At 41.2% G+C, this 27,772-nt stretch overlaps 1 protein-coding gene across 1 annotated transcript in view; it reads right to left on the reverse strand.

The window, feature by feature from the left end:
* Positions 1-3,133: 3,133 nt before the first annotated feature.
* The window catches only part of LOC103508436, a gene marked incomplete at its 5' end in the record, with an annotated part of 40,564 nt that continues 15,925 nt past the window's right edge, over positions 3,134-27,772 (reverse strand). The window contains 26 exons of the mRNA XM_026823034.1: positions 3,134-4,119; positions 4,435-4,548; positions 4,897-5,007; positions 5,251-5,346; positions 5,847-6,020; positions 6,427-6,617; positions 7,865-7,985; positions 8,911-9,066; positions 9,439-9,651; positions 10,339-10,576; positions 11,916-12,086; positions 12,330-12,462; positions 12,863-13,105; positions 13,211-13,376; positions 13,971-14,075; positions 14,140-14,295; positions 15,895-16,084; positions 16,553-16,701; positions 17,164-17,337; positions 18,224-18,423; positions 19,103-19,301; positions 19,700-19,850; positions 20,231-20,355; positions 21,146-21,335; positions 21,802-21,950; positions 22,379-22,591. Of these exons, the coding sequence (XP_026678835.1) occupies positions 4,088-4,119; positions 4,435-4,548; positions 4,897-5,007; positions 5,251-5,346; positions 5,847-6,020; positions 6,427-6,617; positions 7,865-7,985; positions 8,911-9,066; positions 9,439-9,651; positions 10,339-10,576; positions 11,916-12,086; positions 12,330-12,462; positions 12,863-13,105; positions 13,211-13,376; positions 13,971-14,075; positions 14,140-14,295; positions 15,895-16,084; positions 16,553-16,701; positions 17,164-17,337; positions 18,224-18,423; positions 19,103-19,301; positions 19,700-19,850; positions 20,231-20,355; positions 21,146-21,335; positions 21,802-21,950; positions 22,379-22,591 (4,160 nt within the window). The remainder of the gene's footprint in view (positions 4,120-4,434; positions 4,549-4,896; positions 5,008-5,250; positions 5,347-5,846; positions 6,021-6,426; positions 6,618-7,864; positions 7,986-8,910; positions 9,067-9,438; positions 9,652-10,338; positions 10,577-11,915; positions 12,087-12,329; positions 12,463-12,862; positions 13,106-13,210; positions 13,377-13,970; positions 14,076-14,139; positions 14,296-15,894; positions 16,085-16,552; positions 16,702-17,163; positions 17,338-18,223; positions 18,424-19,102; positions 19,302-19,699; positions 19,851-20,230; positions 20,356-21,145; positions 21,336-21,801; positions 21,951-22,378; positions 22,592-27,772) is intronic.

The raw sequence follows: 27,772 nt of genomic DNA on the forward strand, positions 1-27,772 counted from the left end.
TTCTTTTTTATCTCCACATTTGTGTCGAGTTTCTAGCATATCAGAATAAAAATTACATTAGGTGATACCAAATCGAGTTAAAATGACGTCAGACTAGAGGTCTATTAGAAAGAGAATGGAAAAATCTTATTTCTTGTTGAGAATACATAGGTTTCAAGTATACATATGGATGATTAGCTAGGTTTAAATGCTTCTGACAATGAACCTTTTAACAATGTTATGATGTTTTATATGTTGATCAGTTCCAATTTTAAACATTAATAAACTATTTGAATGCTATATACCTATAGATAACTATTTAATTCTGACATAAAATACATAAGTTTATAAAAAAAATGAAATTACAGGGGGTATTGAAAATTAAAGCTATAGAATTGGGTATTGTGAGCTTTGGATTTGCCACGCTAAACTCATATTTGTTGTTGCGTTAGTAATAGAAAGATAAAGCAATTTGGGTATTAGAATCGTAATGATACCTTTCAAAAGATTCTGTAGGCACTTAGGACAATTTTTGCCAACAGAAAGTGAAAAAAAATAATCAATTTTAAAAAATAACAGGTAGTCATATTTTAACAAATTCCGTCAGTGGCTGATTCACAACAGTCTATAAACATATAGGTACTGTGAAAATAAATAAATATTAAAAAAAATAACTATGAAATACTCAACTAACTTTTTCGCCTTAAAATTAATAAGTAAAATAGATATGTACAAAAAGTAGAAAAATAGAAAGTAATATTGGCAGGTCCTAAAGTAAAGTCTTAAATTGTATAAAAGTCTTGGGAACGAATCAAGGCTATTTTGAAGGATTGGAAGAAATAAAAGTAAAGTCCTCTAGGGAGGAGGTCAGGTAATTCAACTTTATATAATGTATTAATTTTTACAAGATAATGTGAACTTTTAAAGAATTGATAGCTTAGATTTCTGTTCCTAGGGCTTATTTTACAAACAATGTTTTGCCTACTGGTTCAAGTTTAAAATTTACACTTTAAGTTCAGTGAAATCATCTGACAAAATAAAGATCATGTGATTTCAACTATGTATATTTATTCTAACTGTAAATGCCTAGGTACATACATAAACATGCTCTTTACTCTTAAAGTTAATGACAAAATGGCAGGCGGACTGACAATTCTTTTCAAGTTCATTACACATAATTTATAAACTATATTTACATTACACTATGTACATAAGAATCTGACGTGTTCTACATAAAATGGCACAAGATAAGAAAGAAGTAGAAACCAAGTAGGTATTTGTTCAAGTGATTAAGCTCGATTTCAAAAATGAAAATGGTTCAAGAACGTCATATGTGGGTACTTGAATGAACCCATTAAATATTTCTATTGATAAGTTATCGATTACAAAAGTTATTGATCAGTGTGGCATTAAAATGTTTTTTTATTGCTCTAGCTAATTATGCAGCGCGCATACTTATACGTTCCGTTGCCGTCCTGACTAGGTTTCGAGTTGGTCTGTTGGAATTTTACATTTTGCAAAGCTTAAAAAGAAAGAGGTAAAAAATGTTGCTTGTGAGCGCGTCTTTTTTGAAATAATTTAAACCTAAAAATACATTGGAAACAATTTGTTTAAAAGTTAAAGCTTGGAGATTTTCGAGGTCAAAGGATCTCGAAATGAGCTTGGTACTCGGAAAGAACACTAATATACAAAGTAAAAAGTATAATAAATTGTCATGAGCAAATAAAATATATGAACTACAATGAACTTGTGTTTTTGTCACCCATGATTTTAACTTTTTAACTAGCAAGGGTGACATAACTGTTCAAATATGGCTTGTGACGTTATCGAATTGAGCGGCGCGCGCACACTTATACGTCCCGAATACGATCCGTCTCCGTCCCAAATAGGTTTCATCTCCATTCCGAATACATTTCGTCTCCATCCCAACTAGGTTGTTTCGTAAAAGCATGCTTCTGAATCGAGTTGGAAACATAATATGCATGCTTTTATGAAACAACCTAGTCGAGAAGGACACGAAACATATCCGAGATGGATACGGATTGTATTCGGGACGTATGTAGACGAAAGGTATTTGGGACGGAGACGAACCGTATTCGGGACAGAGACGAATCGTATTCGGGACGTATAAGTGTGCGCGCTGTTTTAAAAGATGTCATTTTATCAGTAGCTACATCCTCTAAAATTAACTACATTTGACGTGAAATCATTGGAAATGGGAGTTGAACTTCGAAGGCTAATGACACCTCTGGAAAATGCTTCTACAACACAAATAATTCAAGTGTCATCACAGCAGTCATGTTGTAGGCCACAGAGCTCAGATCTCTGGGTTCGAGGTAATGAAAGCGTAAGAGTCAGGGGTTTCTAGTCTCACTGTCCTTCACTCTCACTATCACTTTTATCTGAAACAAAAAGTAAGAAATCATATGACATTGTATTGTAATACATGAAATCGCGAATAATTGTACTAGTACTAATAATTATAAATTTTGAGACGGAAAGACTTGCTTGAACTAGGATACCTACTATCAAAAGTTATATGGGTATAGGTGCTTTCACTCGATGTAGTTTTTAGTGCTTTGGGAGGATTAAACCTACTAAATGATGATCTTTTACCTGGACCACCTTAGATATACTATATATTTTGACGTTCAGCATGCATAGTTTAAAGAGGATGTTCAGTTATCCCTAAGACTTAAGAAAGAAGTAGAAACCAAGTAGGTATTTGTTCAAGTGATTAAGCTCGATTTCAAAAATGAAAATGGTTCAAGAACGTCATATGTGGGTACTTGAATGAACCCATTAAATATTTCTATTGATAAGTTATCGATTACAAAAGTTATTGATCAGTGTGGCATTAAAATGTTTTTTTATTGCTCTAGCTAATTATGCAGCGCGCATACTTATACGTTCCGTTGCCGTCCTGACTAGGTTTCGAGTTGGTCTGTTGGAATTTTACATTTTGCAAAGCTTAAAAAGAAAGAGGTAAAAAATGTTGCTTGTGAGCGCGTCTTTTTTGAAATAATTTAAACCTAAAAATACATTGGAAACAATTTGTTTAAAAGTTAAAGCTTGGAGATTTTCGAGGTCAAAGGATCTCGAAATGAGCTTGGTACTCGGAAAGAACACTAATATACAAAGTAAAAAGCAACTAGGTTGTTTCATAAAAGCTAGTCGGGATGGAAACGGGACTTCTAAGTGTGTGCGCCGCTTTGTGCGATCAACTTTTTCCAGCTCAAAAATCACTATCTACTTGTCTATTCGAGTTGGTCTGTTGGAATTTTACATTTTGCAAAGCTTAAAAAGAAAGAGGTAAAAAATGTTCGCTTGTGAGCGCGTCTTTTTTAAAATAATTTAAACCTAAAAATACATTGGAAACACTTTGTTCAAAAGTTAAAGCTTGGAGATTTTCGAGGTCAAAGGATCTCGAAATGAGCTTGGTACTCGGAAAGAACACTAATATACAAAGTAAAAAGTATAATAAATTGTCATGAGCAAATAAAATAAATGAACTACAATGAACTTGTGTTTTTGTCACCCATGATTTTAACTTTTTAACTAGCAAGGGTGACATAACTGTTCAAATATGGCTTGTGACGTTATCGAATTGAGCGGCGCGCGCACACTTATACGTCTCGAATACGATCCGTCTCCGTCCCGAATAGGTTTCATCTCCATCCCGAATACGTTTCGTCTCCATCCCAACTAGGTTGTTTCGTAAAAGTATGCTTCTGAATCGAGTTGGAAACATAATATGCATGCTTTTATGAAGGACACGAAACATATCCGAGATGGATACGGATTGTATTCGGGACGTGTGTAGACGAACCGTATTTGGGACAGAGACGAATCGTATTCGGGACGTATAAGTGTGCGCGCTGTTTTAAAAGATGTCATTTTATCAGTAGCTACATCCTCTAAAATTAACTACATTTGACGTGAAATCATTGGAAATGGGAGTTGAACTTCGAAGGCTAATGACACCTCTGGAAAATGCTTCTACAACACAAATAGTTCAAGTGTCATCACAGCAGTCATGTTGTAGGCCACAGAGCTCAGATCTCTGGGTTCGAGGTAATGGAAGCGTAAGAGTCAGGGGTTTCTAGTCTCACTGTCCTTCACTCTCACTATCACTTTTATCTGAAACAAAAAGTAAGAAATCATATGACATTGTATTGTAATACATGAAATCGCGAATAATTGTACTAGTACTAATAATTATAAATTTTGAGACGGAAAGACTTGCTTGAACTAGGATACCTACTATCAAAAGTTATATGGGTATAGGTGCTTTCACTCGATGTAGTTTTTAGTGCTTTGGGAGGATTAAACCTACTAAATGATGATCTTTTACCTGGACCACCTTAGATATACTATATATTTTGACGTTCAGCATGCATAGTTTAAAGAGGATGTTCAGTTATCCCTAAGACTTTGTGAAATGTGTTAACTTACCTTTCTTGCCCGGGTAGGCATGACGTTTCAGTCTATCATAGAGGTCGTCTTTGTTCCCGTATATACTAGCGTTAGACCTGGCCAGGCTGTTCATTTTGCCGTTGTGTAAACTCTCTGCAACAAACAATAATTACCAGGTTATTAGTGTGAAGTTATGTTAAGTCAACTTACATTTTCAAGAGTAGAATTTAGACTGACTTTCCTATTGCAATCGTATCCTTATATCTGGCCACAACTCATTCATGCAATTACGATCACAATTAAGGGCCTCTGCGCTTTCATACACGATTTTCTACTATATATTATGTTGTCTTTCTTTGTTAGGTTTGGGCAGACTTCAATGTAATCTGCGTTCATATTTTCACTTTGGTCACAATAAAACTTATACCTACTACGTATAAGAAAACTTGTACTTGCGTATATGTTTTCTGTTATAAATTATGTGAGAAACCTTTCGCTCACCTTTCATATAAGTCTCATTGTAAAAGTTGGGCATCTCCCAGCCATCTTCTTCATCATCATAGTAATGGGCATAAAATGTAATACATGAAATCGCGAATAATTGTACTAGTACTAATAATTATAAATTTTGAGACGGAAAGACTTGCTTGAACTAGGATACCTATTATTAAAAGTTATATGGGTGTAGGTGCCTTCACTCGATGTAGTTTTTAGTGCTTTGGGAGGATTAAACCTACTAAATGATGGTCTTTTACCTGGACCACCTTAGATATACTTATATTTTGACGTTCAGCATGCATAGTTTAAAGAGGATGTTCAGTTATCCCTAGGACTTTGTGAAATGTGTTAACATACCTTTCTTGCCCGGGTAGGCATGACGTTTCAGTCTATCATAGAGGTCGTCTTTGTTCCCGTATATACTAGCGTTAGACCTGGCCAGTGGACAAATGACTGGAGTAAATCTACAAGAATCCTTCCCACTAAGGTCCCAGGTTCGAAGAAGCTTAACCTATCCTTTAGGGCCGTCTAGCCCCAACAACCAAGCCTCAGATTGGACTTTTTGTGTATGGAGTTAAGCTGGCCCCAGGATCTTCGACAAAGGAATTGAGTGTGTTACAAGACGAAACGTGCCCCTTCAAAATATGAATTGCAAGGCAATCAGGTAGGTAGAGATAATTACCGTCCTTATGTATTTGATGAATTAGCCAAGCTTCTCAAGCCAAATCTCAGCCCAAAGCAATCGCCCTAGAGCAGCTAGGACTCATTGAGAGACTGACGAAAAACACCGATCCCGTCTGAACACGGGGAAAGACGAAGAAGAAGGAAGGAGAAGAAGAGGAGGAGGAGGAAGAAGAAGAAGAAGAAGAAGAAGAAGAAGAAGAAGAAGAAGAAGAAGAGGAAGATGAAGAAGAGGATATATCTAATCAAAGACTTTCTGCATGTTGACTTACCTTTACATTGAGCAGCAGTGCGAGCGCCAGGAGCTATGGTCACTCCCGGTCTTCCTGCTATCAGCGGACAATCGATACAATGCAGCTGGCCAGACTCACTCTGATAGGTTCCCACCGGGCATTGAACGCAGGACTTTGTTTCCTTACTGTAGTATGTGCCGACCGCGCAGGGTACTGTGAACAATTAATAGCGATTAGAGAACACTGACTGCATTAATAATAATATTTAAGTTAAAAAAAGCCCTATTTAAGTAGGGAAAGGCTAGGAAGAAGAAGACTATTGAGTGGAAGGTAAACAGTAGGCAAGATTAACGCTGGAGGCGGTCTCTACCACTTACATTACATCGAAATGAAGGACTTTTCCAACGAAGTTCCTGTATGCGGAGTCCAGTGTGTTGGACTATTGCACCCCATCTTTACCTAACCCTTAGAGTCTCTATTATTATGTGATCAAATTCTCAACTAAAGGAGGATAAAATTCCTTACCTAGGCTGGGATTGAACCAATGTCCTCCTGTTTACCAAGCGAGCCCCCTTAGCATTACGCCACCGAGACGGATACCTATAACTGGAGTACTTACCACAATCAGGGGCGACCACTACTTGTCCCTGAGGACAGGCATAGTCTGAGGTCAAACTCAGGGAAGCCGGATCAGGCACGGTATTGGGCAGCGTGTCGTGGACATCGAATTGGTCCTGTTCTAAGATGAGACCTTCCAGGAGACGTTGAACACTGGCCCTGGCTTGAGAACCCGAATGAGACACTGGATCACTGTGGAGATTCGAATTAGGTAGAATTAGTCTGGGAGCTAGCGATGTGAACTAGTCTGGGAGCACCGAAAAATCCTACCACGCCAGTAGTATCTACATGTCGTTATCAGCTCTCATAATGGTTTTACTGACTATGTAAATGATCATTTATTAATTGTGGAAGGCAATTGAACCTGGTACATAGCCATTGAGTGATCGCTTAGACTGCTTAGGGCTAGTGTTCGCAAATGCGATAAGTGTAGACCGAAATCGGCAATCTCTTCCTCCAATACCCCAAACAATATCTTTCACAGATGCCTATTTATTGAATAATCAGTAAGAGTTATAAAAGCATGCAAAAGGTTCTCGTCAATACACTTACTTGAACGCTGGAAACCCAATATCCAGCCTATAGGCATCCTTATAGGGAGATGTTGACCTAGACACAAAACACATGCGAGGACAGACAGAAACACATTGGACATGCTATTAATCAAGTGAAACCATGCTATGAGAAAACAGATTTGAAGGTTTAAAGTTTTAAAGAGAAGAAATTTGAAATTTCTGTGGGGGTTAACTTGGCATTGCCTACCTAACTATGGGTAATGCTTGAAAGATGGCAAAAGCCCACAGTAGACAAGGAGTTAATATGGGAGAAAGGTTCCTAGCTATTAGTATTAGGGTGTGTCCACACATAGTCGACCGGCCATCGATCGATGTCGACTGAACCGTCCACAATGCCTCGAATCGATGTCGATCGACATTCGGTCGACTATGCGTGGACATACCTTTAGGGTCATTGGACTCATTGGGTAGTTAGTGGGCCAGCAATAGTAGGGTGTTAAAACGATTGTATTTTCAAGTAAACCATATACAAATTTCCTTAAATATAGAAACCATCCTAATTCTATGAAGGTTAACTTTTAAAGCGATTATTAATAAGCATTAATCAGGTAGGTACATAGGTAGTACCAAGGTCATGCAAATTGTTAGGCAGTGGTTATAAGTAGATAAGTAGGTATGTACGTTTGGTGTTTGGTTCAGAGAAATCCATGAAATGCCATTCAGAGGTGGTGCAAGGTCCATTTCAAGTGCAAATATATCAGAAGCCACAAGTTGAAGTAGGTAAAGGGTGGTTTGGCAAGCAGTGCAATAGGGGTTAAAAGATATCAGTGAATGCAAAAAAATCAGGCTGCAAAAGTGCAAATCAGTCGCCAATGCCAGAGGGAGTTACGGGTCTGGTCCGTCCAATATTCAGTGGCGACTTACCTTTTGACTGGTACTTGAACTTCAAGCTCATACACAGCTGTGTCGTCAGAGGCACGCTTAGGTCTTGAACTACGGTGGTCACACTTGACATCGATGTTGAGATCTTTACATTCTTTGGTACCTGGAAATAGGGAATAGACAAATGGGATCAGATAAAGCACTAAACTTGGCCTAGTCAGAATGGGTTGCAATAGTCCTACTACTGGACTCCGCACACAGGAATTTCGTCAACCCACCTCAGGCTTAGGTGTAGGGGCAAACGGCCCTAAAGGATGGGTTAAGCTTCTACGAATCTACGAAGAGTAAACTTTTGGCTCCAGTCTCAGCGTGTAAGGTGGCGCGAACTTTATTCTGAACAGATAAGGTTCGTTCTCGGAACGCCTGGCTTTCTCTTATCCTGTCCTCCTTCTCTCTTCGCTTTCGGGAAGATGAGACTTCCATTGTAGGTACTGTTCCCTGCACCAAACCTCTTATTTTTTATTTCAACATTAAGAAACCCAGATTTTCAAGGGAAAACTTACAGCAGCTTGCTTCTTGGTGCTCGTGTTGGGAGGACATTGCAAGCACTTGGTCTGCTGAGAGGCAGGTTGATAAGTTCGTGAAATGGCCTGGCCAGCGGAGATGTCACGTTGAATGCACCACTTCCCCAAGGAATCATTGACGAGTAACGTTGCGCGTGGTTGGCATCCGGATGGGTGCGTCTGGGCATCTGCGTACTGCTGCCTTACCTCAGCCACACTCAGGCTGGGTGAGGTTTCTGTCAGGAGGCGGGTAGCTTGTCGCCAAATCGAGGGTTAAACGCTTAGGCGTTAGGCGCCTTAGCTTAGCCCCTTAGTAGTTAGGCGCAATGCACACTAGTGAATTGCGTTTCACGAAACCCGTACAAAAGGTTAACACAGAGCAGTACACACTGGTGAAACCGAGTTGCATGAAACACACTGTGCATTGACATAGGAAATACGTTCCATGAAACGCGTTTCACTAGTGTACATTGTGTCTTATACTATACACTGACGGTATAGCTCTTTAACGATTTTCTTTCTTACCTTCAATGGAATGTGAGCAGAAGTTCCAGTCTCTGTTGAGTGAGTTGATGGCATTCTTGACTTTCTGTCTTAGGACTCCTTGGCCTGCTTCGTTACATAGCACAGACGTGGGGAACAACATGTTCACCTTGAATACACGCTGAGCTTGCTTCGAACCTGGGGAAAGAATATAATATATCTCGTTTATACTGCTAGTATGAGACTGAAAAGTTCCTTTACCGTCGCAGTTTACCTACTGAAAATTCCGTTTACTTTATCAGAGAAAGCGAAAATTAAACAAGTAGGTTGAGGTTGATTAAAATAATAGCTTATTACTCACTCTTATTTATCACTGATTCTGGATAAGACTGAAAGGTTCCTTTAGTCTACGCTACGACAACGGGATCCTTTTCTTTCAATGAACTACCTAATATATGCATTTTATCTCACAGGAGGAAATATGTATTTTTCAATTCCCATCTTTTTGTAAAGTCCATTTTCCATAGATCAAGGAGTCTCGCCACGAAAGGCATAAAACTCGATACTCACTTGAACACGCGGGATAAACCATGGGCAAGCTTGGGTCGTTAGTGGGACGCCAGAATCCTTCAGCGCTGCACGTGTAGAATTTGGGCACCGGCTGAGAGAATTTGAGACCGGCATTACATGCGATCTCGCACACTTTGAATTGTCCGCCTGAACCCCAGTCCTTGCACATCTGCACTCCGCCAATAGGATCCGCCAATGGGGGACAGAACTCGGCTGTGGAAAGAGTCGGGTGAAAGAGGATGTTATAATAAAATTGGTGTTGAAAGGGGATATAAACATTCTAAACTCAAAAGAGTCTATAGTCTAATAAAGATTCTAAACTCTAACGCAATACTCTTATTCTAAATAAAGCTCAGAAATTCAAAGCAAAACATTACGTTCCGATGATTCAGAGGACAATGTGAGGCATGGCATGTAAGTGAGTAAATGGATGGTTGACTATTAGATTTGCAGTCATCGATGTTGGTCTGGAAAAGAGAGGGAACAGAGGGTAATAATTAGATTTACATACCTACCTACCTACCAATAGGTATGCTAACTTGGCAAGATAAGTGTACAGAAAACAGGTCTGTAAATTCGTAAATAGTGTAAATGACTGATTAAATGAATCAGTCAATCAGTGATTCATTTATAGTGCTGTATCTCTGCCAATTAAATCAAATTGAACTTAATAACCTTGCTGTAAGCGTATGATGGCGAGTTTTAGCTTCAAATCTCCACACTACAACTTGTGAGGCTGAATTTCGCACTCATTCCAACTACCCAACATAACTGGGATTTGTTAAGACCCCCACCAGAAAGAAGTACATTAGGTTATCCTGGAGCAATGCTTTATACTTGTAGGGATTTATTTTGATTTGTATAAAATAAGTAAATTGTAACACGAGACTAGATACTTACACAGAAGATACACTTTGAATGCACAGGTTGCAGAATTGCCGGCAGCATCGAAAGCAACGTACGCCACATGGTAAGTGCCCCATAACAGGGTTTGCCCCGGTCTGTGTCCTCCCTTCTCTTCTACTTTCACCACGGCCACGTTGTCACTAAATCTGGGCTCATCCCAAGTAACTACAGCACTGCCGTTACGGGCAATAACCCACAGATCTCCCGGGCAGTAGTCCACGTGAGGTGGCAACTGAAATAGACGCGAAAAAAGTATTAGATACGCATAAGTTTGGCATCTTAACAAAAGCAGCTGATGCACGTCACAAAGAAGCAGACGAAAAAATAATCTTCGGAAAATTTGGTTTATTTGAATACTTCAACTAGAAATATTAACCGAATCTTGAGGTTTAGGGGGGGGGGGGCAATGCCGTAGGTATGATTTCTCTCCCATGTAACCCTCAGACAGGACAAATGACTGGAGTAAATCTATAAGAATCCTTCCCACTAAGGTCCCAGGTTCGAAGAAGCTTAACCTATCCTTTAGGGCCGTCTAGCCCCAACACCCAAGCCTCAGATTGGGCTTTTTGTGTATGGAGTTAAGCTGGCCCCAGGATCTCCGACAAAGGAATTGAGCGCATTACAGGACGAAACGTGCTCCTTCAAAATATGGATTGCAAGACAATCAGGTACATATAGAGATAATTACCGTCCTTATGTATCTGATGCGTTAGTAAAGGCTCTCAAGTCAAATGTCAGCCCAATGCAATCACCCGAGGACAACTAGGGCTCATTGAGAGGCTGACGAAAAACGCCGACCCCGTCTAAACACGGGAAAAGGCGAAAAAGAAGAAGAATATGATGAAGAAGAGGATATATCTGATGAAATAGGGAGACTTACCTTTACATTGAGCAGCAGTGCGAGCGCCAGGAGCTATGGTCACTCCTGGTCTTCCTGCTATCAGTGGACAATCGATACAATGCAGCTGGCCAGACTCACTCTGATAGGTTCCTACCGGGCATTGAACACAGGACTTTGTTTCCTTACTGTAGTATGTGCCGACCGCGCAGGGTACTGTGAACAATTAATAGCGATTAGAGAACACTGACTGCATTAATAATAATATTTAAGTAGGAAAAGGCTAGGAAGAAGAAGACTATTGAGTAAAAGGTAAGCAAGATTAACGCTGGAGGCGGTCTCTACCACTTACATTACATCGAAATGAAGGACTTTTCCAACGAAGTTCCTGTGTGCGGAGTCCAGTGCGTTGGACTATTGCACCCCATCTTTACCTAACCCTTAGAGTCTCTATTATTATGTGATCAAATTCTCAACTAAAGGAGGATAAAATTCCTTCTCAAATAAATTAGGATTAAATTCCATGCCTCGAATGGGATCGAGCCCGCACCCTCCTGTTAACCAGGCAAGCGCCTTGACCACTACGCCACCGAAGCAAGTCTTAAAAAGATTCGTAGGAGCTTAACCCATCCTTTAGGTTTGTCCCTACACCTAAGCCTCGGAGTGGGCTTTTTGTGTATAAAAAGGCCTTAACAAAGCAGCTGTTTCAGAGATTCCTTCCCTGCTGACTTACCTTGTCTACTGTAAGCTGATCACATTCAGGGCCGGTATATCCAGGGGGACAAATGTGCTGACTACAGTGGGAGGGTACCACACGCTCCACACCTCCATTGATATCGTCGTAGCCTGTCCATGTTAGAACCAGGCCTGTATGCAGAACTGGCTCTGTACGGCAGTCTCGGACCTGATGAAGGAAAAACAAGAAGAAATAAATGGAAAATCAAGCGTGCCGGAAGGCGCGCGAACGTCATGAGTTCGAAGCCTTTTTTTTAACACGAAGTGTTTTTTGGGGGGGTTCATCACATCACTGGTCATGTGGACTTTTTGTGCATGACCCTATAAGCTAACTAAGGGTGGCTAAAGAATAAGGTTAAAGGTGGTTATAATAAAATTATTTATAATTAAAAATTATGATTACTGGACTTACTTGTTTTTGGATCTCGTTGGTGAAGTCCAAAGCTCGGTTCCAGATTTGTACTTTGGTTAGTTTGCCTTCGAATCCAGCTTCGGTGTAAGCCTTGATGTTGTCTGGCCTGGGCTTTCCAAGTACCACCCATCCGCTGTAAGAAAGAAAGTTTAGGATTAGCAAATTGTGAATATCTTTTAAAACCGATAGGTACCTACATGTTCAATTATCCCCCACTTGAGGAAATTTAGGGTCCCCTGTCTATAATTTAGAGCCCACATACCTACTCTTTTATCATCACGGTATCATTTCCACCCCCGTCAATCCACTTTTGAACCACCAGGGACCCTCAGGCGAAAACCTTCAGGGGTGGGGGGCAAAAAAGGATATGCGCCACTGCTATCCCCCATAGCTATTCAGAACAGGGCCGTATCCAGGATTTCGCGGGGGGCCTGAGGGTCTCGGGGTGGATGCTCCAAATTTTCGGAGCCTGGCCTACAGTAAAGGTGAAAACTTGAGCTCGAGGAGGGGTGGGGCGGGTTCAGAATACTTACTATTGAGGCAGGGACTTTCCTGAGCCGTAGTTCTCCACCTTGCCGGCAATCAGACCTTCCGTGATGAGTGTAAGGGTACCCTGGGTCCACACGATGGCTACATGATGCCATTGGCCATCATTAATAGTGGCGTACTCGTGGAATGCTAGAAATGCATCCTGTAGTTCTGGGAACAGTGAGACTTGAACACCGCTAGAGTGAGCTTGGATCAGTGGGCGACGACCCTGCACCGAGTGACTGGAGCTGAAAAGATAGAGGAGTAGAAAATTAATGATTATCCTCTCTCATTCTTGCAGTAATAAATACACATAAACAGGGTATATTCTATTCTATTCTATTTTTACTTACGGAGTAGAATACAAGGTGAAAAAGACTCCAGGTTCATCCCGATGGCTGAACTGTACCCACATTCCAATAGTGAGACTATCCTCTGGGTTCATATGGAAGGGAACAACCAGCGCCGCACTGCTGGCACTTGGCTCGTGGAAGCTGAGGTCATAGTCGATTTGAATTGCTGAAATAAAATCGCAGTTACGACAATTTTAATTAATTTATTAACAAAATAGTGCCCAAAGAATTAATTTGAGTAGTGTTGGAAAGGGAGGAACAAGACACCTGAAGATACCTCTAGATATCTTAAATCCGTATTAACTTATGAAATGGCCTAGCCAGCGGAGATGTCACGTTGAATGCACCACTTCCCCAAGGAATCATTGACGAGTAACGTTGCGCGTGGTTGGTATCCGGATGGATGCTTCTGGGCATTTGCGTACTGCTGCCTTACCTCAGCAACACTCAGGCTCGGTGAGGTTTCTGTCAGGAGGCGGGTAGCTTGTCGCCGAGTCGAGGGTTAAACGCCCGTCACTTAGGCGTTAGACGCCTTAGCTTAGCCCCTTAGCAGTTAGGCGCAATGTACACCAGTGAAACGAGTTTCACGAAACCCGTATATAAGGTTAACACAAGGCAGTGCACACTGGTGAAACCGATTTTCATTAAACTCACTGTGTATTGACAAAGGAAATACGTTCCATGAAACGCGTTTCACTAGTGTGCATGGAGCCTTATACTGCATTAGACGGTATAGCTCTTAGATGGTTTTCTTCCTTACCTTCAATGGAATGTGAGCAGAAGTTCCAGTCTCTGTTGAGTGAGTTGATGGCATTCTTGACTTTCTGTCTAAGGATAGGAAATACGTTCCTTGAAACGCGTTTCACTAGTGTACATGGAGCCTTATACTACATAAGACGGTATAGCTCTTGGATGATTTTCTTCCTTACCTTCAATGGAATGTGAGCAGAAGTTCCAGTCTCTGTTGAGTGAGTTGATGGCATTCTTGACTTTCTGTCTAAGGACTCCTTGGCCTGCTTCGTTACATAGCACAGACGTGGGGAACAACATGTTCACCTTGAATACACGCTGAGCTTGCTTCGAACCTGTTGCCAACAGAAAGTGAAAAAAAATAATCAATTTTAAAAAATAACAGGTAGTCATATTTTAACAAATTCCGTCAGTGGCTGATTCACAACAGTCTATAAACATATAGGTACTGTGAAAATAAATAAATATTAAAAAAAATAACTATGAAATACTCAACTAACTTTTTCGCCTTAAAATTAATAAGTAAAATAGATATGTACAAAAAGTAGAAAAATAGAAAGTAATATTGGCAGGTCCTAAAGTAAAGTCTTAAATTGTATAAAAGTCTTGGGAACGAATCAAGGCTATTTTGAAGGATTGGAAGAAATAAAAGTAAAGTCCTCTAGGGAGGAGGTCAGGTAATTCAACTTTATATAATGTATTAATTTTTACAAGATAATGTGAACTTTTAAAGAATTGATAGCTTAGATTTCTGTTCCTAGGGCTTATTTTACAAACAATGTTTTGCCTACTGGTTCAAGTTTAAAATTTACACTTTAAGTTCAGTGAAATCATCTGACAAAATAAAGATCATGTGATTTCAACTATGTATATTTATTCTAACTGTAAATGCCTAGGTACATACATAAACATGCTCTTTACTCTTAAAGTTACTGACAAAATGGCAGGCGGACTGACAATTCTTTTCAAGTTCATTACACATAATTTATAAACTATATTTACATTACTATTGATTTTTACAAGATAATGTGAACTTTTAAAGAATTGATAGCTTTGATTTTTGTTCCTAGGGCTTATTTTACAAACAATGTTTTGCCTACTGGTTCAAGTTTAAAATTGACACTTTAAGTTCAGTGAAATCGTCTGACAAAATAAAGATCATGTGATTTCAACTATGTATATTTATTCTAACTGTAAATACCTAGGTACATACATAAACATGCTCTTTACCTACTCTTAAAGTTACTGACAAAATGGCAGGCGGACTGACAATTCTTTTCAAGTTCATTACACATAATTTATAAACTATATTTACATTACACTATGTACATAAGAATCTGACGTGTTCTACATAAAATGGCACAAGAGAAGAAAGAAGTAGAAACCAAGTAGGTATTTGTTCAAGTGATTAAGCTCGATTTCAATAATGAAAATGGTTCAAGAACGTCATATGTGGGTACTTGAATGAACCCATTAAATATTTCTATTGATAAGTTATTGATTACAAAAGTTATTGATCAGTGTGGCATTAAAATGTTTTTTTATTGCTCTAGCTAATTATGCAGCGCGCATACTTATACGTTCCGTAATCAGTGTGGCATTAAAATGTTTTTTATTCCTCTAGCTAATTATGCAGCGCGCATACTTATACGTTCCGTTGCCGTCCTGACTAGGTTTCGAGTTGGTCTGTTGGAATTTTACATTTTAATCCAATAAAACTTCTTTTTAAAAAACAAATGAAACCCATGATTTTTCCGGGGGAGGGGGTGAATATCTGCGGCCCGCCAATGTTCAAAAAATATCAAAAATGGCCCTCTATACATTTTGAGTTTGAAATGCCTGGTCTACCTAATAGTGAGTGACTGTCTTTCAGTTCCTTGTATCAAACCTCTGGGAGAAAAAGTTGTTAGTAACACAATATCCTTTTCACTTACCTGGATGACAGATCGGCAGTGAACACTCTTCAATTGTAGCTCCTCCTGCCTTAGGTGTAGTGCGTCCTGAAGGACAAGAGACACAGGCAGGTTCCAGGCCCTGAGTTCTGTAGGTACCTCGGGGGCAGGGCTCACAGGTGCCATCGCCTGCCAGTTGCATACCACTAGCACACTCATCCTTACATTCGTCCTGAGGGAGGAAGATAGAGGGGGGTTAGTTTTAAGTATGGAATCGGAAAATAGGGAGGGCGTCTTTTATGGTCCAGTCCTAAGGGTAGAATACCTACGATACCTACATTATAATAGTCTTTTCTTATGAAATGAGTCCAGTATTTAGGCCCAGTGCATCGAGCCCATCTAGGGCGATTCGTGTCTTCGGGGTGGCTTACCCGATTTAAAGACACCTAATGGTGGATTTCAATGAGTTCCTGGGAGCACCCCAAATCAGCCAGTGAATGCCTCCAATGTGTTTTCATTTTATTTCATCCAACTGATCTACGAAAACCTAACTAGAATAACTAGGAGTTGAGTGAACATTTGACCCTAATAGCCTCAGAAAAGAGCGGAAAAAAATCAATCGCGCCTGAATTTCACCAAGGTAAAACCTCACTTTGTTGGGTCAATAAAGCAGGGAATTCTAGTCCTGTACATTGCTTACCTGCGAGGTGGCTTCAGTAGATCTCGTGATCTTGCCCAATCCACACAGCTGACATCTGAAGCTGCCTTCTTTGGGTTGGAAGAAGCCATGTCCACACGGTCTGCACAGTCCAGTCTCGTCGTCGTAGTATTTGCCTGCTGGACATCGCTCTGGAAGAAGAAAGGTGCGTTAGTATGCAGGACAAATGACTGGAGTAAATCTATAAGAATCCTTCCCACTAAGGTCCCAGGTTCGAAGAAGCTTAACCTATCCTTTAGGGCCGTCTAGCCCCAACACCCAAGCCTCAGATTGGGCTTTTTGTGTATGGAGTTAAGCTGGCCCCAGGATCTCCGACAAAGGAATTGAGCGCATTACAGGACGAAACGTGCTCCTTCAAAATATGGATTGCAAGACAATCAGGTACATATAGAGATAATTACCGTCCTTATGTATCTGATGCGTTAGTAAAGGCTCTCAAGTCAAATGTCAGCCCAATGCAATCACCCGAGGACAACTAGGGCTCATTGAGAGGCTGACGAAAAACGCCGACCCCGTCTAAACACGGGAAAAGGCGAAAAAGAAGAAGAATATGATGAAGAAGAGGATATATCTGATGAAATAGGGAGACTTACCTTTACATTGAGCAGCAGTGCGAGCGCCAGGAGCTATGGTCACTCCTGGTCTTCCTGCTATCAGTGGACAATCGATACAATGCAGCTGGCCAGACTCACTCTGATAGGTTCCTACCGGGCATTGAACACAGGACTTTGTTTCCTTACTGTAGTATGTGCCGACCGCGCAGGGTACTGTGAACAATTAATAGCGATTAGAGAACACTGACTGCATTAATAATAATATTTAAGTAGGAAAAGGCTAGGAAGAAGAAGACTATTGAGTAAAAGGTAAGCAAGATTAACGCTGGAGGCGGTCTCTACCACTTACATTACATCGAAATGAAGGACTTTTCCAACGAAGTTCCTGTGTGCGGAGTCCAGTGCGTTGGACTATTGCACCCCATCTTTACCTAACCCTTAGAGTCTCTATTATTATGTGATCAAATTCTCAACTAAAGGAGGATAAAATTCCTTACCTAGGCTGGGATTCCTTACCTAGGCTGGGACCGAGACGGATACCTATAACTGGAGCACTTACCACAATCAGGGGAAGAAAATTAAAGTTTTAAGAATTTTAAAATGTTTCAAAACAGTCCTAATGTCTTGAGCTGTTTTAAGAAGTTTGGCAGAGGGATCTGTAACAACAGAGGTCTTATCCTCCCAAAATCGAGGAGAGAAGGAGAACAGGGTAGAAAAAAGCCGGCCCTTTCGAGAACAAACCATATCTCTTTGGAATAAAGTTCGCCCCGGGCGGCAATCGAACCCGTGACTTTGGGCTTCCAAGGTGGTACTATCCACTAGACTGGCTATGAAATATTTTCTGGTATCTTACCTAGTATCTTTTGCTGATATCTTATGAATAACCATGAATGAATGAATCTTACCTGGCACATATCATCCATACAAAGAGAGCAATGATGATCAAGAACACAACAGTGGCGGCAATGCCACCAGCAGCAATGTAATCTGCGTTCATATTTTCACTTTGGTCACAAAACTTATACCTACTACGTATAAGAAAACTTGTACTTGCGTATATGTTTTCTGTTATAAATTATGTGAAAAACCTTTCGCTCACCTTTCATATAAGTCTCATTGTAAAAGTTGGGCATCTCCCAGCCATCTTCTTCATCATCATAGTAATGGGCATAGGTGGAATGATGGGAAGGTGCCACAGACTCCGCATAGGGAGCGCCACCGTAGTAGAAGTTCACTTGAGATCCCGTTTGGTCGTTGGTTTGAGCCACCAACTTCTTTGGTTCACGCCTCCTCTCCGACCTGAAAACAAATCATGTTCGATTGTCAGAGAGAAATAATGGTCAGTTGTCATAAAGAGATCATGGTTGATTGTCATGAAGAATTATGATCAGAAAATCATAACCTCAACGCAGTTTTGGAAAATCAAATTGAAGAACCACATTATATTAATCATGTTCAATTGTCAGAGAGAAATCATGGTCAGTTGTCATAAAGAAATCATGTTCGATTGTCAGAGAGAAATCTTGGTCAGTTGTCATAAAGAAATCATGGTTGATTGTCATGAAGAATTATGATCAGAAAATCATAACCTCAACGCAGTTTTGGAAAATCAAATTGAAGAACCACATTATAACCTCCAAAAAAAAAAAGAAAATGGAAGTTTAAAGAATTTTAAAATGTTTCAAAACAGTCCTAAAGTCTTGAGTTGTTTTAAGAAGTTTGGCAGAGGGATCTGTAACAACAGAGGTCTTATCCTCCCGAAATCGAGGACAGAAGGAGAACAGGATAAAAAAAAAGCCGGTCCTTTCGAGAACAAACCTTATCACTTTGGAATAAAGTTCGCCCCGGGCGGCAATCGAACCCGTGACTTTGGGCTTCCAAGGTGGTACTATCCACTAGGCTGGCTATGAAATATTTTCTGGTATCTTACCTAGTATCTTTTGCTGATATCGTATGAATGACAATGAATGAATCTTACCTGGCACATATCATCCATACAAAGAGAGCAATGATGATCAAGAACACAACAGTGGCGGCAATGCCACCAGCAATATACGCAAACTCTGACTTCTGAGCGCAATGAGGTCCAATGAACGAACCCACACAGCGACAAGATGGCTGACCTCTGGCGTCCTTGACACAGGTTCCCTTGTTCTCGCAGTAGCCCTTGCATACGTCTGGAAAAATTAAGGGGCGTTGGTAGAATGAAAATAAGGGTGTTGGTAGAAAGAAATTAAGGGTATTGGTAGAAAGAAATCAAGGGTATTGGGAGAAAGGATTATGACAGAGAGAAATTAAGGGCATTGGTAGAAAGAAATTAAGGGTATTGGTACAAAGAAATAAAGGGTAGGTATTGGTACAAAGAAAAAAAGGCCAATTGTAGAACTTTCATTTAGAACATGATCTGTTAAAACAGTTTGTGTTCTAAAAAGGTATTAAAAATTGTTGAATTTGAAATGTCCTGGAGAGTGCTGTGGTGTTTCGGACCAAATGAAAATGGAATATTTAGACTCCAACTTAATTTACTCAATGGAGAAATACCTACGTGGAATAGGTGCATGACTATTCTACTAACCTGTACAGACTTTGCCTGTGCCATTGAACCCGGGTTTACATTCACATTTGAAGTCACTGGTCTCAGGTATAAGCAGACAATAGGCATTGGTGTCACAGTGCATCTCTGAGCCTTGCATCTCACATGGGTTCCAACAGTCAGTCTTGCTTGTCTGAAAGTAAACAAGATAGTATAGGGTTGAAGATCCGGTATTGTATGAATCAGTTACCTATAAGAGTAACCTCACACACAAAAAGCCCAACTGAGGTTTAGGTGTAGGGGCAAACAGCCCTAAAGGATGGGTTAAGCTTCTACGACTACGAATCTACGAAGAGTGAACTTTTGGCTCCAGCCTCAGCGTGTAAGGTGGCGCGAACTTTATTCTGAACAGATAAGGTTCGTTCTCGGAACGCCTGGTTTTCTCTTATCCTGTCCTCCTTCTCTCTTCGCTTTCGGGAAGATGAGACTTCCATTGTAGGTACTGTTCCCTGCACCAAACCTCTTATTTTTTATTTCAACATTAAGAGACCCAGATTTTCAAGGAAAACTTACAGCAGCTTGCTTCTTGGTGCTCGTGTTGGGAGGACATTGCAAGCACTTGGTCTGCTGAGAGGCAGGTTGATAAGTTCCCTTCTTACAAGGGATACAGCTGTTCAGACTGCCATTCAGATAGGTACCTGAGGAAATCAAATAGAAATCAGAATGTAAGGGGAAAAAGTCAAAGAATCTTTCATTTTACCAAAATAATAATATTACCACCCGGGCGGAATTTTTATTCTACACAAATGGGGTTTGTTCTCGGAACGGCTGGCTTTCTCCTATCCCGTCCTCCTCTCTTATATTTCGGGACGATAAGACCTCCACTGTTAGGACAGCCACTCACTATTAGGTATCAGGTAGACCTGACAGACTAAACATTTCAGCGGTACCTGTCAGGTCTACCTGATATTGTTTGTACTCATCAGGTCTCAGGTATACCTGAACGGTCTACCTCAGGCATGTCAAACTGGCGGCCCGCGGGCCGCATGCGGCCCGCCTGGTCAAATTGTGCGGCCCGATGAGGCCGTTCGAATTTGAATTTTAGTCCATCCTGCCAAGCATAGTTAGCTTGGAGACTGGAGAGTAGCGCTCGTGCCTTGTAAGCGCTGTCACGTGTTCGATTACCACCCGGGCCGAATTTTATCCTACACAGATAAGGTTTGTTCTTAGAATGGCTGGCTTTCTCCTATCCTGTCTTCCTCTCTTAGATTTCGGGACGATAAGACCTTCGTTGTTAAGGTGTGTCCGAACATAGTCAACCGGCCGTCCATCGATGAGATAAATCTGGAAGTCGTGGCAGTGTGGACGTGTCAGTCATCATCGATCGATGGCTGGTCGACTAAGTATGTGTGGACAGACCTTTACAGTTCCTTGTATCAAACCTCTGGGAGAAAAAGTTGTTAGTAACACAATATCCTTCCCACTTACCTGGATGACAGATCGGCAGTGAACACTCTTCAATGGTAGCTCCTCCTGCCTTAGGTGTGGTGCGTCCTGAAGGACAAGAGACACAGGCAGGTTCCAGGCCCTGAGTTCTGTAGGTACCTCGGGGGCAGGGCTCACAGGTGCCATCGCCTGCCAGTTGCATACCACTAGCACACTCATCCTTACATTCGTCCTGAGGGAGGAAGATAGAGGGGGGTTAGTTTTAAGTATGGAATCGGAAAATAGGGAGGGCGTCTTTTATGGTCCAGTCCTAAGGGTAGAATACCTACGATACCTACATTATAATAGTCTTTTCTTATGAAATGAGTCCAGTATTTAGGCCCAGTGCATCTAGCCCATCTAGGGCGATTCGTGTCTTCGGTGGCTTACCTGATTTAAAGACACCTAATGGTGGATTTCAATGACTTCCTGGGAGCACCCCAAATCAGTCAGTGAATACCTCCAATGTGTTTTCATTTTATTTCATCCAACTGATCTACGAAAACCTAACTGGAATAACTAGGAGTTGAGTGAAAATTTGACCCTAATAGCCTCGGAAAAGAGCGGAAAAAAATCAATCGCACCTGAATTTTACCAAGGTAAAACCTCTCTTTGTTGGGTCAATAAAGCAGGGCATTCTAGTCCTGTACATTGCTTACCTGCGAGGTGGCTTCAGTAGATCTCGTGATCTTGCCCAATCCACACAGCTGACATCTGAAGCTGCCTTCTTTGGGTTGGAAGAAGCCATGTCCACACGGTCTGCACAGTCCAGTCTCGTCGTCGTAGTATTTGCCTGCTGGACATCGCTCTGGAAGAAGAAAGGTGCGTTAGTATGCAGGACAAATGTGTTTATACTGCCAGCATAAGACTTTAGAAAAGAATAGAATATATCTCGTTTATACTGCTAGTATGAGACTGAAAAGTTCCATTTCCGTCGCAGTTTACCTACTGAAAATTCCCTTTACTTCATCAGAGAAAGCGAAAATTAAACAAGTAGGTTGAGGTTGATTAAAATAATAGCTTATTACTCACTCTTATTTATCACTGATTCTGGATAAGACTGAAAGATTCCTTTAGTCTACGACAACGGGATCCTTTTCTTTCAATGAATTATCTAATATATGCATTTTATCCCACAGGAGGAAACATGTATTTTTCAATTCCCATCTTTTTGTAAAGTCCATTTTCCATAGATCAAGGAGTCTCGCCATGAAAGGCATAAAACTCGATACTCACTTGAACACGCGGGATAAATCATGGGCAAGCTTGGGTCGTTAGTGGGTCGCCAGAATCCTTCAGCGCTGCACGTGTAGAACTTGGGCACAGGCTGAGAGAATTTGAGACCGGCATTACATGCGATCTCGCACACTTTGAATTGTCCGCCTGAACCCCAGTCCTTGCACATCTGCACTCCGCCAATAGGATCCGCCAATGGAGGACAGAACTCGGCTGTGGAAAGAGTCGGGTGAAAGAGGATGTTATAATAAAATTGGTGTTGCAATACTCTTATTCTAAATAAAGCTCAGAAATTCAAAGCAAAACATTACGTTCCGATCATTCAGAGGACAATGTGAGGCATGGCATGTAAGTGAGTAAATGGATGGTTGACTCGGTGACTATCTGACACTCATCATATGCCCTAGGAGGGTTAGTTTTAGGTATGGAATCGGAAAATAGGGATTATAATAGTCTTTTCTTATGAAATGAGTCCAGTATTTAGGCCCAGTGCATCGAGCCCATCTAGGGCGATTCGTGTCTTCGGGGTGGCTTACCCGATTTAAAGACACCTAATGGTGGATTTCAATGAGTTCCTGGGAGCACCCCAAATCAGCCAGTGAATGCCTCCAATGTGTTTTCATTTTATTTCATCCAACTGATCTACGAAAACCTAACTAGAATAACTAGGAGTTGAGTGAACATTTGACCCTAATAGCCTCAGAAAAGAGCGGAAAAAAATCAATCGCGCCTGAATTTCACCAAGGTAAAACCTCACTTTGTTGGGTCAATAAAGCAGGGAATTCTAGTCCTGTACATTGCTTACCTGCGAGGTGGCTTCAGTAGATCTCGTGATCTTGCCCAATCCACACAGCTGACATCTGAAGCTGCGATTCTATAGACAAAGACCTCCAGTGTGTGGCTACCTGTAATGCTGGCTTCAGGTTTACTGATGGCGAACCCGTCAAGACATTCATGTGTGACCAGAAGACTCTGTGGACCCCGTCATCCTTGGTACCAGACTGTGTATCTGAAGGTAAGCTACTCAACATGGAACGTCCAAAAAGAAAGCCTTTATCACATACTAGAGTTAAAAGCTGAAACAACATTCTACCAAGTTCTTCGTGGTTTGGAGAAATACGGTTTTTGATATTTTTACAGTTTATTGACCGCGTTACTTTGATCGGTTAATTATACCTTGAAGTTAAGGTCGGTGCTTTCCTTGAATTAAGACAAAATAATACGAGTAATCCGACTTGTGAAGCCTCAACCTAAAGAAAACATTAATCTTCCACAGTACCTACTCTTGTCTCTGAAGTGTACAAAGGTCATGGAATGATGTGTACATAATCAACAATTCAGCGCCTAATAGCATTAATCATTTGTTTTCCAGACACTCAGCAAGCAGACTACCACATTGTTGCCAGCATCGCGTACCGTGCTAATGGCGCTGTTGCTAACCTCTGTCTGAAACCTACATTTATTTCACCTACGCCACTATTTCCTGTTATTAATGACACTCCGAACGATTCTATTCCAGGTACATGTACGGATCTAGTAGGAGGATTCTCATGCAGTTGTGACCTGGGATTCACCGGAAAGCATTGCCAGCATTTGATTGACGACTGCGCCAGTGAACCTTGTCAGAATGGCGGATCCTGTGTGGATATGTTAGATGGGTTCATGTGTCAGTGTAGACCTGGCTTTGTGGGTCTGCAGTGCGAGGCAGATATTGATGAGTGTTTGAGTGACCCGTGCAGTCCTGAGGGCACGGATAAGTGCTTGGATTTGGACAACAAGTTCCAGTGTGAATGTAACGTGGGATATACTGGAGTTATGTGTGAGGTAAGAAAATTAGACCCAAGTTTAGTTATTTACATAGCGAAACAACCCAAGTTTACACTTGTGGTATTAAATGCGTCTATTCTATGCGTCATACGCAAGGTTGATTTAATTCAATTGGGAATGAGTGCGAAATTCAGCCTCACAAGTTGTAGTGTGGAGATTTGAAGCTAAAACTCGCCATCATACGCTTACAGCAAGGTTATAAAGTTCAATTTGATTTAATTGGCAAAGATACAGCACTATAAATGAATCACTGATTGATTTACACTATTTACGAATTTACAGACCTGTTTTCTGTACACATATCTTGACATGTTAGCATACCTATTGGTAGGTATGTAAATCTAATTATTCCCCTCTGTTCCCTCTCTTTTCCAGACCAACATCGATGACTGCAAATCCAACCCTTGTCTAAACGGTGGAATCTGTAGAGATGGTGTTGCCAAGTTTACCTGTGACTGCCCCCCTGGATGGACCGGCTCCCGCTGTGAGAAGGACATTGGCTCCTGTACTAATATGCCTTGTCAGAACGATGCCAACTGTATTGATCTGTTCCAAGATTTCTTCTGTGTGTAAGTAAAGAGTTGAGGACATTGGCTCTTGTACTAAAATGAGTCATGTCTATTTATGTCGTACTAGACCATTTTCAAGATTTCTTCTGTGTGTAAGTAAAGAGTTGAGGACATTGGCTCCTGTACTAAAACGTCATGTCTATTTATGTCTCATTAGACTATTTTCTATGAGTTTACCTCTGATTCGAGTTTACCAACACGTAGCCGACGGGGTTGAAAGTTACTTATCTTCTAAATGTCAAAGATAATTTGTTTTCATTCTGTTTTATTGTTTGATTTTCCGTTTGGGTAAGAATAGAATATACCTACCGTGACAGGCAGGATAACCTGCCTGATCTGCCCAAATAGGATTGAAAACCCCGGAATAGGATTGCCTCAATAGGGTCAATCTCTTCAAGCTACTGCAGCAATGTCATCTTCAGGTCATTCATTTCGTCAAGCTATGTACTTTTGAGTGCGGAAATGACCCCTGGCCGCTTTGGAGCTACATGGTTGGTTATTTTTTGGAAGAGGAAATATCCATCCTAAGGGTCTTATAAAAAATATTTTTCACGCGTACCTAGCTACCTAACTATATTTAGATAGGTATCTAGGTGTCCATTTCATTATTCTAACCTATCCCTCCCCTTTCACTTCCGCAGGCGTTGTACCAGCAGTAAGACAACCCCAGTTGTACGACCTTTGCGGCTCTACTCTGAACCTCGTATTTGATTTGAACGTCCCCTATGCCAATGTCCGGTCAACTTCTACCAGCCCCTATCTGGTCAGAGCCAATGCTTGCAGTGTCCCACTAATACCAGGACCAAGAGTACAGGAGCTGCTGGCAGAGAAGAATGTCAGGCTATTCAATGTACTGAGAACTCTTGCCAACATGGAGGTCTATGTGTACCGATTGGTAAGTACACAGGGAACAGTGAGGAACGATATAAAGGAAAGAAATTAAATTGCTTCAAGTTGATCTTGCTAATGGCCTTAGTTAAAACTTTCTTGTTTGATTGATTGATAAGGTCTTTGGTGACGGGGCTTTTACCCTCCATTCGGCGACAATCTGTCTCTTCGTAATAACCTTACCCACCAAATGCAAAACTCTCTAGTTAAAACGTAGACCTCACTACCGTTCGGTGAATAAACACTTCCTGTAATTCTTCCCTCAGGTCATACCGTCCAGTGTTTCTGTCCTGCTGGATTCTCGGGAAGACCATGCTATGAGAAAACAGATTTGAAGGTTTAAAGTTTTAAAGAGAAGAAATTTGAAATTTCTGTGGGGGTTAACTTGGCATTGCCTACCTAACTATGGGTAATGCTTGAAAGATGGCAAAAGCCCACAGTAGACAAGGAGTTAATATGGGAGAAAGGTTCCTAGCTATTAGTATTAGGGTGTGTCCACACATAGTCGACCGGCCATCGATCGATGTCGACTGAACCGTCCACAATGCCTCGAATCGATGTCGATCGACATTCGGTCGACTATGCGTGGACATACCTTTAGGGTCATTGGACTCATTGGGTAGTTAGTGGGCCAGCAATAGTAGGGTGTTAAAACGATTGTATTTTCAAGTAAACCATATACAAATTTCCTTAAATATAGAAACCATCCTAATTCTATGAAGGTTAACTTTTAAAGCGATTATTAATAAGCATTAATCAGGTAGGTACATAGGTAGTACCAAGGTCATGCAAATTGTTAGGCAGTGGTTATAAGTAGATAAGTAGGTATGTACGTTTGGTGTTTGGTTCAGAGAAATCCATGAAATGCCATTCAGAGGTGGTGCAAGGTCCATTTCAAGTGCAAATATATCAGAAGCCACAAGTTGAAGTAGGTAAAGGGTGGTTTGGCAAGCAGTGCAATAGGGGTTAAAAGATATCAGTGAATGCAAAAAAATCAGGCTGCAAAAGTGCAAATCAGTCGCCAATGCCAGAGGGAGTTACGGGTCTGGTCCGTCCAATATTCAGTGGCGACTTACCTTTTGACTGGTACTTGAACTTCAAGCTCATACACAGCTGTGTCGTCAGAGGCACGCTTAGGTCTTGAACTACGGTGGTCACTTTTCAGCTCCAGTCACTCGGTGCAGGGTCGTCGCCCACTGATCCAAGCTCACTCTAGCGGTGTTCAAGTCTCACTGTTCCCAGAACTACAGGATGCATTTCTAGCATTCCACGAGTACGCCACTATTAATGATGGCCAATGGCATCATGTAGCCATCGTGTGGACCCAGGGTACCCTTACACTCATCACGGAAGGTCTGATTGCCGGCAAGGTGGAGAACTACGGCTCCGGAAAGTCCCTGCCTCAATAGTAAGTATTCTGAACCCGCCCCACCCCTCCTCGAGCTCAAGTTTTCACCTTTACTGTAGGCCAGGCTCCGAAAATTTGGAGCATCCACCCCGAGACCCTCAGGCCCCCCGCGAAATCCTGGATACGGCCCTGTTCTGAATAGCTATGGGGGATAGCAGTGGCGCATATCCTTTTTTGCCCCCCACCCCTGAAGGTTTTCGCCTGAGGGTCCCTGGTGGTTCAAAAGTGGATTGACGGGGGTGGAAATGATACCGTGATGATAAAAGAGTAGGTATGTGGGCTCTAAATTATAGACAGGGGACCCTAAATTTCCTCAAGTGGGGGATAATTGAACATGTAGGTACCTATCGGTTTTAAAAGATATTCACAATTTGCTAATCCTAAACTTTCTTTCTTACAGCGGATGGGTGGTCCTAGGAAAGCCCAGGCCAGACAACATCAAGGCTTACACCGAAGCTGGATTCGAAGGCAAACTAACCAAAGTACAAATCTGGAACCGAGCTTTGGACTTCACCAACGAGATCCAAAAACAAGTAAGTCCAGTGTAATCATAATTTCATTATAACCACCTTTAACCTTATTCTTTAGCCACCCTTAGTTAGCTTATAGGGTCATGCACAAAAAGTCCGCTTGAGGATTTCTACGAATCTAGCTTAGAGGGTAGCGCACCTACCTTCTAAGCGCTTGGTCGTGAGTTCGATT

The sequence above is a fragment of the Diaphorina citri genome, unplaced genomic scaffold (genome assembly GCF_000475195.1).
Source record: "Diaphorina citri unplaced genomic scaffold, Diaci psyllid genome assembly version 1.1 scaffold398, whole genome shotgun sequence".
NCBI classification, from domain to species: Eukaryota; Metazoa; Arthropoda; class Insecta; order Hemiptera; family Psyllidae; genus Diaphorina; species Diaphorina citri.